At 30.6% G+C, this 13,291-nt stretch overlaps 2 protein-coding genes across 3 annotated transcripts in view; one reads left to right on the top strand and one right to left on the bottom strand.

Moving 5' to 3' along the window:
* Nucleotides 1–1,313, bottom strand: part of LOC113394167 (uncharacterized) — a 34,755-nt gene extending 33,442 nt beyond the window's left edge. Inside the window, exon 1 of the mRNA XM_026631378.2 lies at nt 1,133–1,313. The gene's annotated coding sequence lies outside the window, so the exon portion shown is untranslated. The remainder of the gene's footprint in view (nt 1–1,132) is intronic.
* Nucleotides 253–12,660, top strand: LOC113394165 (prostaglandin reductase 1-like). 2 transcript variants are annotated; one of them, XM_064215778.1, is made up of 2 exons: nt 253–264; nt 11,561–12,660. In XM_064215778.1, the coding sequence occupies exon 2, from the start codon at nt 11,588–11,590 to the stop codon at nt 12,599–12,601; it is 1,014 nt and encodes a 337-aa protein (XP_064071848.1). In that variant the 5' UTR covers nt 253–264; nt 11,561–11,587; the 3' UTR covers nt 12,602–12,660. The 2 variants fall into 2 exon arrangements, with proteins under 2 accessions (XP_064071848.1, XP_026487162.1); XM_026631377.2 differs by lacking the exon at nt 253–264 and adding an exon at nt 8,954–9,060.
* Nucleotides 12,661–13,291: the final 631 nt, after the last annotated feature.

Raw genomic sequence — 13,291 nt, forward strand, 5'->3', positions numbered from 1 at the left:
ATTGACAAACATAGTATGTCAACAAATGTATACTTAGTTACTATTCAATTATATCATTTACATATCTCTATTTACGTAAGGCAATGAAGGAGGAAACGCAAGGAAGATAATTTAAGCCGCATTAGTTGAAGGAAATATTCCAGAGCTAGATAAATGAAGACTTCATTGGGAATTAATCAAATCGTCAGATGGCGAAAGAAGTATACGAGCACATAACTGTTTCCTTATTGTTAAATAGTATTGAAGAAAATCCGTCTAAAATATGTATATGTTATGTAAAATAATATTCGTGCAGTAATTTTATGGAAAGTTTTAGTTAACTTACATAAAGTTTAAAAATATATTTTTTTTCGATCAATTTCGAAAATATGAACAATAAATATTTCAACAATCCGTGTCACCACATCGGTAACCAACTGTCCAATAAAGATCTCACGTCAACTCTCTTTTGGAATATCTAAGAATCGTTAAGCAAGTATAGCTTTAAAAGTCTGACGATATCTTGCAGTATAACTCTAGATAACGGCCAGCGAATCGTAATATATAAACAGAGTATTGATAAATTATATGTATGTACAAATTATATACATTATTTTATATATTATGTAGCGCCTGAATACGAATATACAAACATACAATACCAAACAGAATTTCATAGTGTTCTTTGAAATGAATCCGCAATTTTTAATTACGCGGCTAGGTATCCTTAATTTAAGATTTAAATTATAATAATTATGTTTTATCTTGTAAAGAATAATTTACGTATTACAGACGACAAAAGTTCGAACAGAAACCTTACTAAACTACTTTAATGAAATGCGTTGAAACCAAAATATTTCTTTGTATCCCTATGAATAGCTTTAGTTTTCTATTGGCGGACAATGAACCCATAATCTTGCGTAAAAAAAACTAGAAAAATGTTGCTTTGTCCAATGGAAACAAACATTAAAATAGCATATAACAATATGTATTACCTAACTTTTATAAATGAAGCACAACAAGATATGCTTTATTCTATAAGTATTATATAAAATTTCCTATATTTTTCGTGGTTTATAAAAACTATCAGCTATATTTATATTACAATTATTAATACAATAAATATAAATAGTAATAAGGTTAATAAGCTTACAATGTCATTTGATTTCACGTCGTATTCTCACGTTATCAAAATTTTTACTTCACATTTTTCCCTTAATGTTTTGTTATACACAAACTCTTAATAATATCGCGTGATTATTATGGAGGGTTGAAGGTAATTTACTCTCGGCACGGCGAACAAAACCGTGGTACACGACCGCTTCAGACGACGGCTTTGCATTAACTGGTCGGGAAAACGAGAAAATAAAGCAATCCCTAGTGCTGACGACTGGTAAGGATATGATAAAAGAATCGATAAAACATTTAAGCAATATATCATTTAGATTCATTTTTAATTAAGTAAAATTATTATTATGAATAAAGATCCAGATATGGTATAAATATTGATGTAATTAATTTTAATTGTATTAATTGGACATCAATTTCAAATATGCAATAGTATTTTTATTCAAGTAATGTTCAACCTCTGATTTTCTTTGTGGGAAAATCGAGTATGTACCTTCGTTATATGGCAATTTAAGGAGCCAAAAACATTTTGTTTCACTGAAACGCTATGCGTGGCGGACGGATGTCTCGCACGGATGCTGTAGAATTATCCTAACGATTTCATTTTTCAGTCCTATAATTTATCAATAACTACATGACAATCGGCTTAAACTATATACGATGAAATCCTGTATTGGACTGGAATGGATCCATTTGGAGAAGAAGAATCCAAGGAGATCCGGAGCTGAACATCTTATAATATATGTTATACTTTTTTATACGTAACCTAAAGGTTAAATTTTTTTTTTTTCGATCAATTTCGAAAATATGAACAATAATCATAAGGTTTTTAAAATATTTTAATTTTAATAATTAATAATGTAAATAAAAATATTTTCTATCGTATCGATATCGTGAACAAATCACATCACTTCAGAAATATTGGGCGGGCAATCGGCTGGCTGCTCTAGCTGGGGCGGGGGAAAAGTCGATACCCACTCGTGTCATTACACGATGCAAACTGCAGGACAATTAATATTAATAGATATAAACTTTATCCTTCGAAGCAATAAATGGAATATAATTTTAAAACTTTATTGTATATTTATTTATTTAACATTAAAAAAAATAAAATGAAGCAAATTACTTTATATTAAAAATTGAAAGATAACTTTATCCGTACAGTAGCGGAATTACGGACGTTATATTTAAATGATATTTAATTTTTTTATTCTTTTCTTTGCGATGGTATGATTAATTGATGGTTATAACGAAAGATGAGTCAATTCTACCTCAACGAGTTGAAGTCACGAACTAAAACTAGTTTGCTATAATGTTTATTGCATTACTTAGTTGATTTTTTATATTAAATTGATACGAAATGGATAAATTCAACTATTAAATTATTTAATACCGAAGTTTATTTTATGGTTCATTATGATTAGTTCTTTTTATGGGATTTAGAATCAAATTTAGAATATTTCACAAGCCTTATTCAAAAAAAAAAATCCTCCACCGCGTCTGTTTGTCTGAACGCCAACCAATGAATCCCTTGAACTAAAACAATAGTCGGAGTGATTCATGAGGAAGGTTTAGATGTATAACGAATGTACGTTATTTGTAAATTGACTGAATTATGACGATAATAGTTAAATTTATCGGAAAAAATATAACGACAAAAAATCTAGTTATATTTTTTACGATATTAATCGTTTTATCCAGTCGTTCATCCACTAATAATAATAATAAATATGTTTTAATTTCTAATGCTGATTCGTAATGTGCCTCTACATATGCTGGAAATTATTTTCAATAAAGTTATGTCACTGTATTTGCATTTCTTTGTAAAAAATTGTATGTGGTCAACTTACGTATGTATATATCTAGTATATTTGCACGTAACGTAGTCTCCAATCGAATTAATACCTACCTTAATTATTAAAACCGCTGTGAATGCGACAAAAAGCAAAGTAATTATGCGAGCGTGGTTAGAAAACAAACGGTTACTGTAAAATGAGTTCTATTTACCAAGATATAAATTTGGAATTCGTTTGTTCACTAATAAGGAAGGCAGCGAAATAATGAGTAAGCTGAATCTGGAGGACCCAACTGCGATATATTGAAGATAACGACTGTGGAAAAATCTTTTGTTTACTTTGAATATTCGCTATGAATACTAAACTTTATCTTATGTTTTGGCGTATTTTTTTTATTAGTGAAATATCTACACAGTTAATTTAATACCATGTTACACCGTTAAAACGCACGTGTCTTCTGTTTGTGACTTCGTAGCCAAATGTCGTCATCGTTCCCAAACGGGTGGCGATCTGTATTTAGTGATGTATTTTTTTTAAAACTTCCTTCTAGTATTATTGAAATCTACACTCCGATTGAACTGAATTCCTCGAGATACTGCTATTGCAAAGCCATAAAGCCTTGTAAGCCATAAATGTCTTTTTTTACGAGATCTTAATTTGTCACAATTTAAATCCTCACTACCATTTCTCTGAGATATCTCTGCTGACAGAGAGTTATGACTATTCTGTAATAAAGCTTTTAGCGTTTTATAACAATGAAGTGATTGAGATTAATGCTAAGTGACTGATTTTATGTTATAAAACATTGTCTAATTCAGTGGCACAATTCACAAATAATCGAATTGTATTTTAATAATTGACATTATTAACATAATGATAATATTGTTAATATTAATATGTCAATTATAGCTTTTAAATTCTGCGAAGAATCACTGACGAGAAGCACAGTAGTTATTTTTATGTTAATTTCAGTGCATACACAAGGAGTTACGTCGAGAGACCAAGTCTTTGGTTCCTTTGACGAATACTTGGTATTTTTTAGTCTGACAAAAGTAAGAGTAGAGAATATACATATAAAGACCAGCTCCGACGAAATATCTATCAAGGCACAGATAAGACAGTCGCGGTCCGAGAGGGCTGTCTTAGGAGAAAGAACCTTCCCTTCCCAAATCGTAAGCAATCAAAATCAATAAGGAAGAAGAATTTACACAATTTTCGCAAATTCGACACCATATTTCGTATATGTTTTAAGCTTTCAAAATAGTTATCTGAAAGCATGCGTGTTATCCAGAGATAAACCCAGATGTCTCAAATATAATCAACTGGTTTTCCAATAGGATGAGAAGACTTCCATTATTATTTTTTATATTATATATTCAAACCATATATTATAAGATGTCGCGAATTAAGTAGGATAGGACACATCTGCCCAATAGACAGGGCATGTTTATCAGTATGTTTTCAAATTTTTCGCCTTTCTATGGCCTTAGGCAGTTGCCTATATTGCCCAAAGGACAATCCAGCCTTAAGCGTCCTAAAAAATCCTGGTGTCGTAAAGTTGCAGCGTGAAGACAAGCGCGAAGCTCATGACTGTGTACTGGGTTAGAAAAACATAGTGAGCGCCCCAACTAGGGGAAATAGGGTCTTAAGTTAGGGTCTGGAGTTTATACTGCTTCGGAATTGACTTACTTGACTTCATGGGTGCATATAACTGCACAGTACATACCTAGACCGTTTACTATTCCGTTTTATGTCTGTACCTTCTCCATAAAACCCCGAGAAAAATTCTACATTCAGAAACGGCGGTAATTTTCCATTTAATTTAATACTTTAACATGTCAATTGAAAACTGCTAAAAAAGGCCTACTTGAATAAATATATTACGATTTTAGTAACTCTTTTTGCGTAACCCTTCTACTTTCAGCTGCTACTACCTTTATCTTTTATGCAGCGAGACTTTAGAACTTGCTACCGCACTTTTCAAGGATTCGAAATTCGAAAAAGACAAAACAGAAACAGTCCAGTTTCATAATTATGAATTTTTTTTTTTTTCAAGAGCTCTATTATATCACCGATATCACTTTGAATCCAATGTCTTTAAATGAAAAGTTTAAACATTTTATCTAGCAAAGTGTTCGCAATACTAGTCGGTATTATTGTTCGATTCGTTCAGCTAAGAAATGTATGGCGCACGCTACCAAGAGTGCTTTCCTATGTACTTGTCGAAGTAGCTTGTGGTTTCATCGTATAGTATCATATAAAATGTAGGTATAGTTATACACGTTATAAGCATGAAAAAAGAAAGTAAATTTTTTATTTCATTTTATTTCTATTTATTTATACTATTTATTTCAATTTACTGTGATTTTAACTATAGTAGACGATTACTATTACTATCCTAATATAAATCCTCATCATCCTAATATAGATCTTAAATAGAAATAGGAAATAATAAACTACCTACGAAGAAAAAATGTGTTAAGAACTTTTAAAACTGATTTAAACGATTTGATTAAAACTTTCCACTTCGAAATGGAATTTCGTACGGAGTATACTTTTGGCGTCGTTTTTTTTTAAGTTCAACCCTCTAGGGGGTAATATTGAAATTGATAGTTTGAGTAAAATATCTTCAATTTTGAAGTTGAAAATATACAAATGACATGGGGTTTTTAGAAATATTTTTCATATACCCAAATGGGGTTTTGTGATTCTACAATTTTTGAAAGATAAATACAATGCTGATTAACAATTTAGTTATGTAAGTATCTAGGTAGAAATAACAACGCTGTTTACAAGATATGTAATATAATAATATAAGAGTAACGTTTATAAATTGCCCCAAGACAAAACACAGAGAGTCTAATGTGGATGTGTCCCCATCTACATTAGACTAGTGTTGCTATAATTTGAATATTTTTTATTAATAGTCTCAAGGCTGATGGCTTATTATTAGCAAATTAATAATAACTAAGACTTAAACGTATTATTATATTTTTATATTATTTTTTTCTAGGATATTTATCACTAACTAAATTCCGCGCGGACAGAAGTTAGTCGCGGACTAGGTTTCATCTAGCGTTTTATAAATCATTCGCTTGACCGATACGCAATCTAAACTTTTTGTCACATCCTTATTATTTGAGCATACAAGTAGACATCGCCTGTACATACGTATACGTAATCACAAGTTCAAATAAAATTGCAAGTAATCATGATTTGTGCAATATCTATAAAAAATATATACTTATATATGTATGTATAATAAATAATAATAATACGAATACCGATGTACGGATAAATCCAATAGGGTTTTTGTTGCATCGTTCTTAATAAAGTAGAATATAAAATAAAAATGTATATTTAATTAAAATAAAAAAATTAAATATCAATAGAATGTGGATTTGTGTTTAATTATGTAAGTTTTTTATTAATTTAGCTTACTAGAATAAAATGATTTGAAATAAAATTCTTTTACACAACCATAACATTGTAATCTGGGTGGACCATGGAAGGCCACCTTAACGAGTAAACACTTTTTATTCATTAATTAACTGGATAAATGAAGGAATCAAATTTTTAAGTAATACTTTGTTTTATTGTGTACCATATAAATCACTTTTTTTAAGCTAGCTTTAATCACTTTTTATTAAAATTAAGCTCTTCCAAATGGCCTTGCAAGGAACACGCCTCCAAACAAGGCCAATATTATACATCAGTCTTTTGACTTAAGAATAGAATTGTAACAATTGATATATCTGCTTTTAAGGCCAAAATATTCCTAAGAAGGCCAAACTAACAATTATTATCATTTACTTTTTTTAAGAAGTGAGATTCTTCAAAATGGTTTTTTACAATGGGCTTATTCATTTTTTGAGCTCTAGCTGGATTCATTAGCTGGGGTTTTCTTTTTGAAATAGATGGGTTTCGAGCCAAAAACACATTGAACCATTTGTGTCCGGCCATTCTTGTGCATAAATATTGAAAGTGTTCTTGATTTTAAAACTATTACAAAATAAAAAGCTTTGTTTCCTGATAAATTTAGGCGTAAGCGGTAAGGCTGGTAAAACAGCCAGTTTTGCAAAACGTTTGATTCGCTGTGATAAATCCTCTTCTAATTGTTTTGTCAAAATAATTTTGAAAAAGAGTATTTAATATGACTTAAAAAATTTAATAAACCTTATAAATAAAAATATTATAAATATAAAACATTGTTTTAACTGTAACGGTACGTATTTATAAATAAAAAGTAATTGTTCATATGTTATATAGTTTGTAGAAGTTCCTTGTAAGGCCCATGTACCCTAGCAAAGCCAACCATCGAACTTTTGATTGGCCTTATAAGGAACCGACGGCTTTCCTAAAAACACTACCAATATTTTAACTTATATCGAGGAAAATAGTTTTATTTTATTTTTCTGAAATACCATAAACATATCTTAATACGATAATTTACAGTAACAAATATGAGTTAATAATACGTTATTAAACTAAAAACCATTGTTTTTCTGTGCGCGCGATTAACAATTGTAAAGTCAACGACAAAGTCTACGAAGCATGAGATCGCCTTGATTTTGATGCATCTTAGTGTATAGCAGAAGGAATATGTCTTTACATGTCAATAACTACAAATTTTCAAGTTGGCCTTCAAAGGAGCGTGGCCTTCCATGGTCCACCCACCTTATGTGGATCCGGCAGAGAGAATAATGTAGCCATCATGAATTGAGTATGTGAGCGCATCAATTACCTGTTTGGTGGGAGGAAACCAATTGTGCGTGTGTTGTATGTATATATGTATGTAGTTTGGAATATTCGAGAATATTTTTTAAGCCTTTTGATCTTATATAAACGCCGCGTAATTGCATAATAACCATTTTAAGATTTTATTCAAGTCGGCTAAGTAGATTATTTTTTTATTGAAAAACTACTCTCGCCAAATGAATTAAGCAGTGTTTGTGGTAAAACCATGGTTAAATTTGTAAATATGTTCCGTATGCTCAAATTGAAAAACTAGAAGTCATTCAAGCTTCTTTAATTCATTAACCTATGTATATGCCATATGCCAAGAACTTTATTTTGCACAATTAAAATATTTGTTACCTATTATATTGTAATTATTATTACCCAAATTGTATAGGTATGTCTGGAATTGTTATTCTTAAGTTTTTGTTCTACAAGTGGAAATGACAAAGTATTTTTAGTTTAAATAATATTTTATCTACTTTGAATAAAATATGGGATGCCTAAAAAGGAGTCATGAGTATGACGAAATATGAATGATATGCGGTTTTTTTTTCGTTTAGGAATCATCATTTTATGTCAAATTTTTAGTGATTTTCGATTTTCGAATCTCGAATATTTGCCTATAACTTCGTAAATTAACTATGAAATGGAATCAGGTTTTTAAACTGATTTATTTTTTATTATTTAGCGTAACTATAGGCTAACCCAAAACATAAATTCATCCAGAAATCATAAGCATAGAAATTTTAGCCGTTAAAATGAGATTATGTTGTTTTAAAGGTTCTTCTTCTACTTCATGCAGTTTTCTTTTTATTTTTCAAAATTTATTGATTCCTTAAAATAGTAAACGATCTCTTTGTATTAGCCCCTGTGTATTATATACTACTTGGCCGACGACTTATTTGTAAAATATATTAATGATTGTTCAGTATCGGTAAGTTCCCACCCATTCTTTACATTTTGATTGATTACAAAAAGTTGATTCTGTAATATTAATATAATTGCATATATTTTGTAGAAGTAAAATTATCTACATAGTGAGGTACGTATTTATATTATAATATGGTTAACTTTTTTTTTAATTTTTCGAAGACGAAATCACTGTTAATATATGTTATAATTAAATATTATATTAATATATATTAATTAAATTTTTATGCGTACTATTGCGCCACCATTCATTTTCTTTCGAATATTGGAGTATCAGGTATTTACATGATTCATTCAAAGTTCAGTATTTATTGCCGAAAACGAAAAGTCACGATGAGGTGTGGAACATAGAACTTACTATAATAACTTATATCCACAGAGCATAATATAATATGCTACAAAACTGTGACCGCATCGGACAAATCGTCAGTCTGTGATAGCTCGCGGAATCATTGACTCGTGTGGTAGTTGGACTTCTGATAAAAAGGTAAATTAATAATATTTATTAAACAATGCCGTATCATTTGAAAATAAAATTGTTAGAAAACAAAATATATAGGTATTATATCATCAATTTGTGTACAATATAAATATATAAGTATCTATAATCTATGTTTGTAAATTGTAATACCCGGCTTATTTATTGATATATCACACACTCACAGAGTATGAAAATATTTGCTTTTAACTTTGACCTTGACGAGTCTTGTTTATTTTTTCCCTATGTGATGCTAAAGTTTTAGATCTATACAACTTATTATTTACATAACTAATAATAATAATAATTAGATGTCTTAGAAGTCAATATAATTTAAACTAATAACAATTGTTTTTATTTGATTTGATTTTATATTTTTTTATAAATATCCATTATCCTCTTGTTGTAAGGTACTTTACTAACCTTACCACAAGTGTGTATCGCATTGTAATGTAATAACGAAGCAGCGTATCTCTTAAGTGGTCTCTTTAAAATGTTTTTAAAACTTAGTACTAGTTTACTGTGTGTTTTGTATTTTTGTTACAACAACTTAAGGAGCGTTCAAGTATTACGTAATGCAATTTTTGACTTCCCCTCCTCCCCTTGTAACGCACCGTAACGTTTTTCTGTACACCCCCCCTCCCCCTCTCTAAACGTTACGTAACACTCAAGTGACCATTTTTACCTTAAGTCGCAAAGTTATATTTTAGTTATTATCTTTGGTATATTTTTAATTGACTTTGCGGTAATAATACTAAATAAAACAAGAGATTTTTAGTCCATAAAACCTGCGTATTTTGTTTATTTTTATACATTTTTGGCTTTACACATAATTCTCCTATTTTAGCATTTCTTACTAATACTCTTAAAATAAAATAACATTTTTATTTTAACCTTTACGAACTTTTACTTTTAAGAAACCCGACTGAAATTAAACATTTTACTCGAAATAAAATCGTATTCTTAACAAAATTAAAAAATAATCAACTATTAACCAAGTATCTAAGTAGGTATATAAAAACAATCCGATTGAAATTACTGCTCCTCTGTCCACGGGTTTGCTAGCAACTCAGATTCTTTCCTCACTGCCACCTGGCGTGCAGACGAAGACGGTTCTGGAATTGTTAAGCCATTTGCATCAAATTCGTCGTCGTCGAGCTAGTCAGTATTTTCAGATGATGTTTCATAACGATGCACAATGTTGAGAAGCTCATTCGCCCCTCTGGTAGCAAGGCGCTGCGGCCGTACTCTAGTTTCACAATGGTCATGGCACAGTCTTGCCATGCACGTAACGACAGTGCATTTTAATGCTCTTGTGAGATCTCACAGGTGGGACAAAAATGACGACCAGACTAATACAATCGATGGATTCCCCGTAAAACGTAAATGAAAATTCCAGAATTCTCCCCGGGATTCATGTAGAAATGCAGAAAAACACTTTTTGCATTAATAAATTTAATGGTCTGAATAGTGAATAGTTCTACAATTGTCCGAGGAGTGCCCGCCGGCCGCCTGAACTTACTTTTCTACTAACTAAACTACGACATCCTTTTTTATATCAACAACAAGACTATATTTATTTTGTTACAAACATAATAACTATTAATGGCTTATAATAATAAAAAAAATATATAAAATTATTTTTGATCTTAATTAAAAATCGAATGATCTTTATTAAAAATATACCGGACAAATCAAATTTACACATTTCTTGACAAAAAGAAATCATATTTATATTTCTAAATTATTTAAACAGTATTAGTTAATAATTGCCAAAACCAAAACTTCTATTAAATCTTAACTTATTTAATTCCTTACTTATTATAATAAATCTGTCCGGAAATCCTATGATTTCTTACCTTTATGGATTACCTATGGCGTTAAGCCTATGCTTAACGTCATAGGTACAAAACAAATGTTAATGACTTGCTTGATACATTCTACATTCCAAAATAAGAAATATAACTTAGTATTATCTAAGATTGATTCTAAAATATGAATTACAATTTATTATTCTACATTTTACTTACTTTATTGCTAAAAGTAGATAATAATATTTCCTGTATTATTAAGTCCCAAATTAGCTGATAGATGTCGCTTTACAGATTATAAGTTTTATTCGATTTGTTACATATATTGACAACAGTTGGCAGCACGGCGAACGCACATGAATATAGTTTTGTTTTGTTACGCCAACGTCTAAACAGCGGCTTTATTGTAATTATGACCAATGACGATGGACCAATTTACAGGATGTAAATTGTTCCACCGACGGGCGAACACATTGGTCCAATATATACTGGCTTTGCTAATGTTGGCCAATGTTGAATTTAAAATGAATCAAACATGATATATATACATATACGTACTATTATTGTAATTTATTTTTTCGGTCTATCTCATTAAATATACCCTACATTTACATAAAAACTAATCACTAATTTACATCAATTCAATGATTAATTCTTCACAGTTAAGTGAGTAATAACATTTTTATATTTTTTTTCAGTTTAATTAAATCAACAATCATACCATCATGGTGAAGGCCAAAAAATATGTCGTTAAGAAATACTTCGAAGGCGTACCAAAAAGGTCAGATTTCGAATTAGTAGAATACGAACTACCACCTCTGAAAGACGGCGAAGTTTTAGTCAAAACCGAATGGGTCAGCGTGGACCCCTATTTGCGTGCCTACAATCGGAATGTCCCGGTGCCGTACGACCAATATGGTTTTCAAGTTGGTATTGTTGAACAATCCAATGACACTAATTATCCCGTAGGAGCCAGAATTGTAACCCATAAAGGGTGGTGTGACTATACAGTGGTAAATACCTCAAAAGTTTCAACGGGTAATTCTACAGAAGTCACTTATAAATTACCAGATTTAAAAGGCATGTCCCCGTCGATAGGTATTGGTGCAGTTGGAATGCCTGGAATTACTGCTTATTTTGGATTTTTGGAACTTTGCCAACCCAAAATTGGAGAAACTGTAGTTGTAACTGGTGCAGCAGGAGCAGTAGGTTCTATAGTAGGACAAATTGCTAAAATAAAAGGCTGTAAAGTCATTGGTTTCGCTGGATCGGATGATAAAGTAAAATGGTTGGAGAAGGAACTCGGATTCGACAAAGCCATTAATTATAAGACCGCCGATGTACAGAAGGCTCTCCAAGCTGCTGCACCTAATGGAGTGGATTGTTACTTTGATAATGTGGGCGGTGAAATAAGCAGTATAATTATGGGTCAGATGAATAAAAGAGGAAGAGTATCTGTTTGCGGCAGTATTAGCGCATACAATGCAGATCCAACGCAAATTCCAAAAGCAACGATTTTACAACCATCTATCGTTTTTAAGGAGCTTAGAATAGAAGGATTCGTTGTACAAAGATGGCTCGACCGTTGGCCAGAGGCCATCACACAGCTAATTACCTGGATAAAGATGGGTCAATTAAAACCAGCGGAGCATGTGACAGTCGGTTTTGACAAGATTTTCGACGCATTCGTTGGAATGCTAGCTGGAGAAAACACTGGAAAGGCTGTTGTTAAAATTTAAGGTATTTTACAATAGTATTAAAAATGGAATATATAAAAACATTTTAATATCGCTTACGCAACATGCGTATTTAAAATAAATAAATTTTTAATTGATATATTCGCATTTATTCCACCAATTTAACATTATGTCCCTTGTATACCTACTGCTGTTACCCACAATTACATAGAAAAATACTTTCTATAATGTGTTATCTGTATTGTTACCACAATTAAGTTTATGTCTTGCATAACTATTATTCAAAATACTATAGTATGTGTACGTAATTATTATGACAAATTTACATAGATATTATTAGATAGCCTTCACTACTAATTTTAATATAACTAAGCAAAAACAATAAGATTGAGTTAAAGACAATTTAAAAAGATATATAAAATAGATCATTATAATATCATTATGCTATATTTTATTACTAATATATAAGGTTTTGATTATATAATCTTGATCTTCGCTTGTATTATCAAAGTTGTTTGTTTTATTAGCGTAAAATTAGCAGATACATTGAATTAAAATTACTGGATGTACGATTTATCATTATCGTATAAAGAACAGAATCTTTATAAAGGCGGACTTTATAGGGCGAAGGGATACAGGTGAAGGGTGGAAGTACCAATGAATGGGTAAATAAATTACATATAAATAACATCTTGGGTACCTTTATTTTTTATATCTCAATTTGGCAACTGA

Source organism: Vanessa tameamea, chromosome 9 (genome assembly GCF_037043105.1).
Source record: "Vanessa tameamea isolate UH-Manoa-2023 chromosome 9, ilVanTame1 primary haplotype, whole genome shotgun sequence".
NCBI lineage: Eukaryota > Metazoa > Arthropoda > Insecta > Lepidoptera > Nymphalidae > Vanessa > Vanessa tameamea.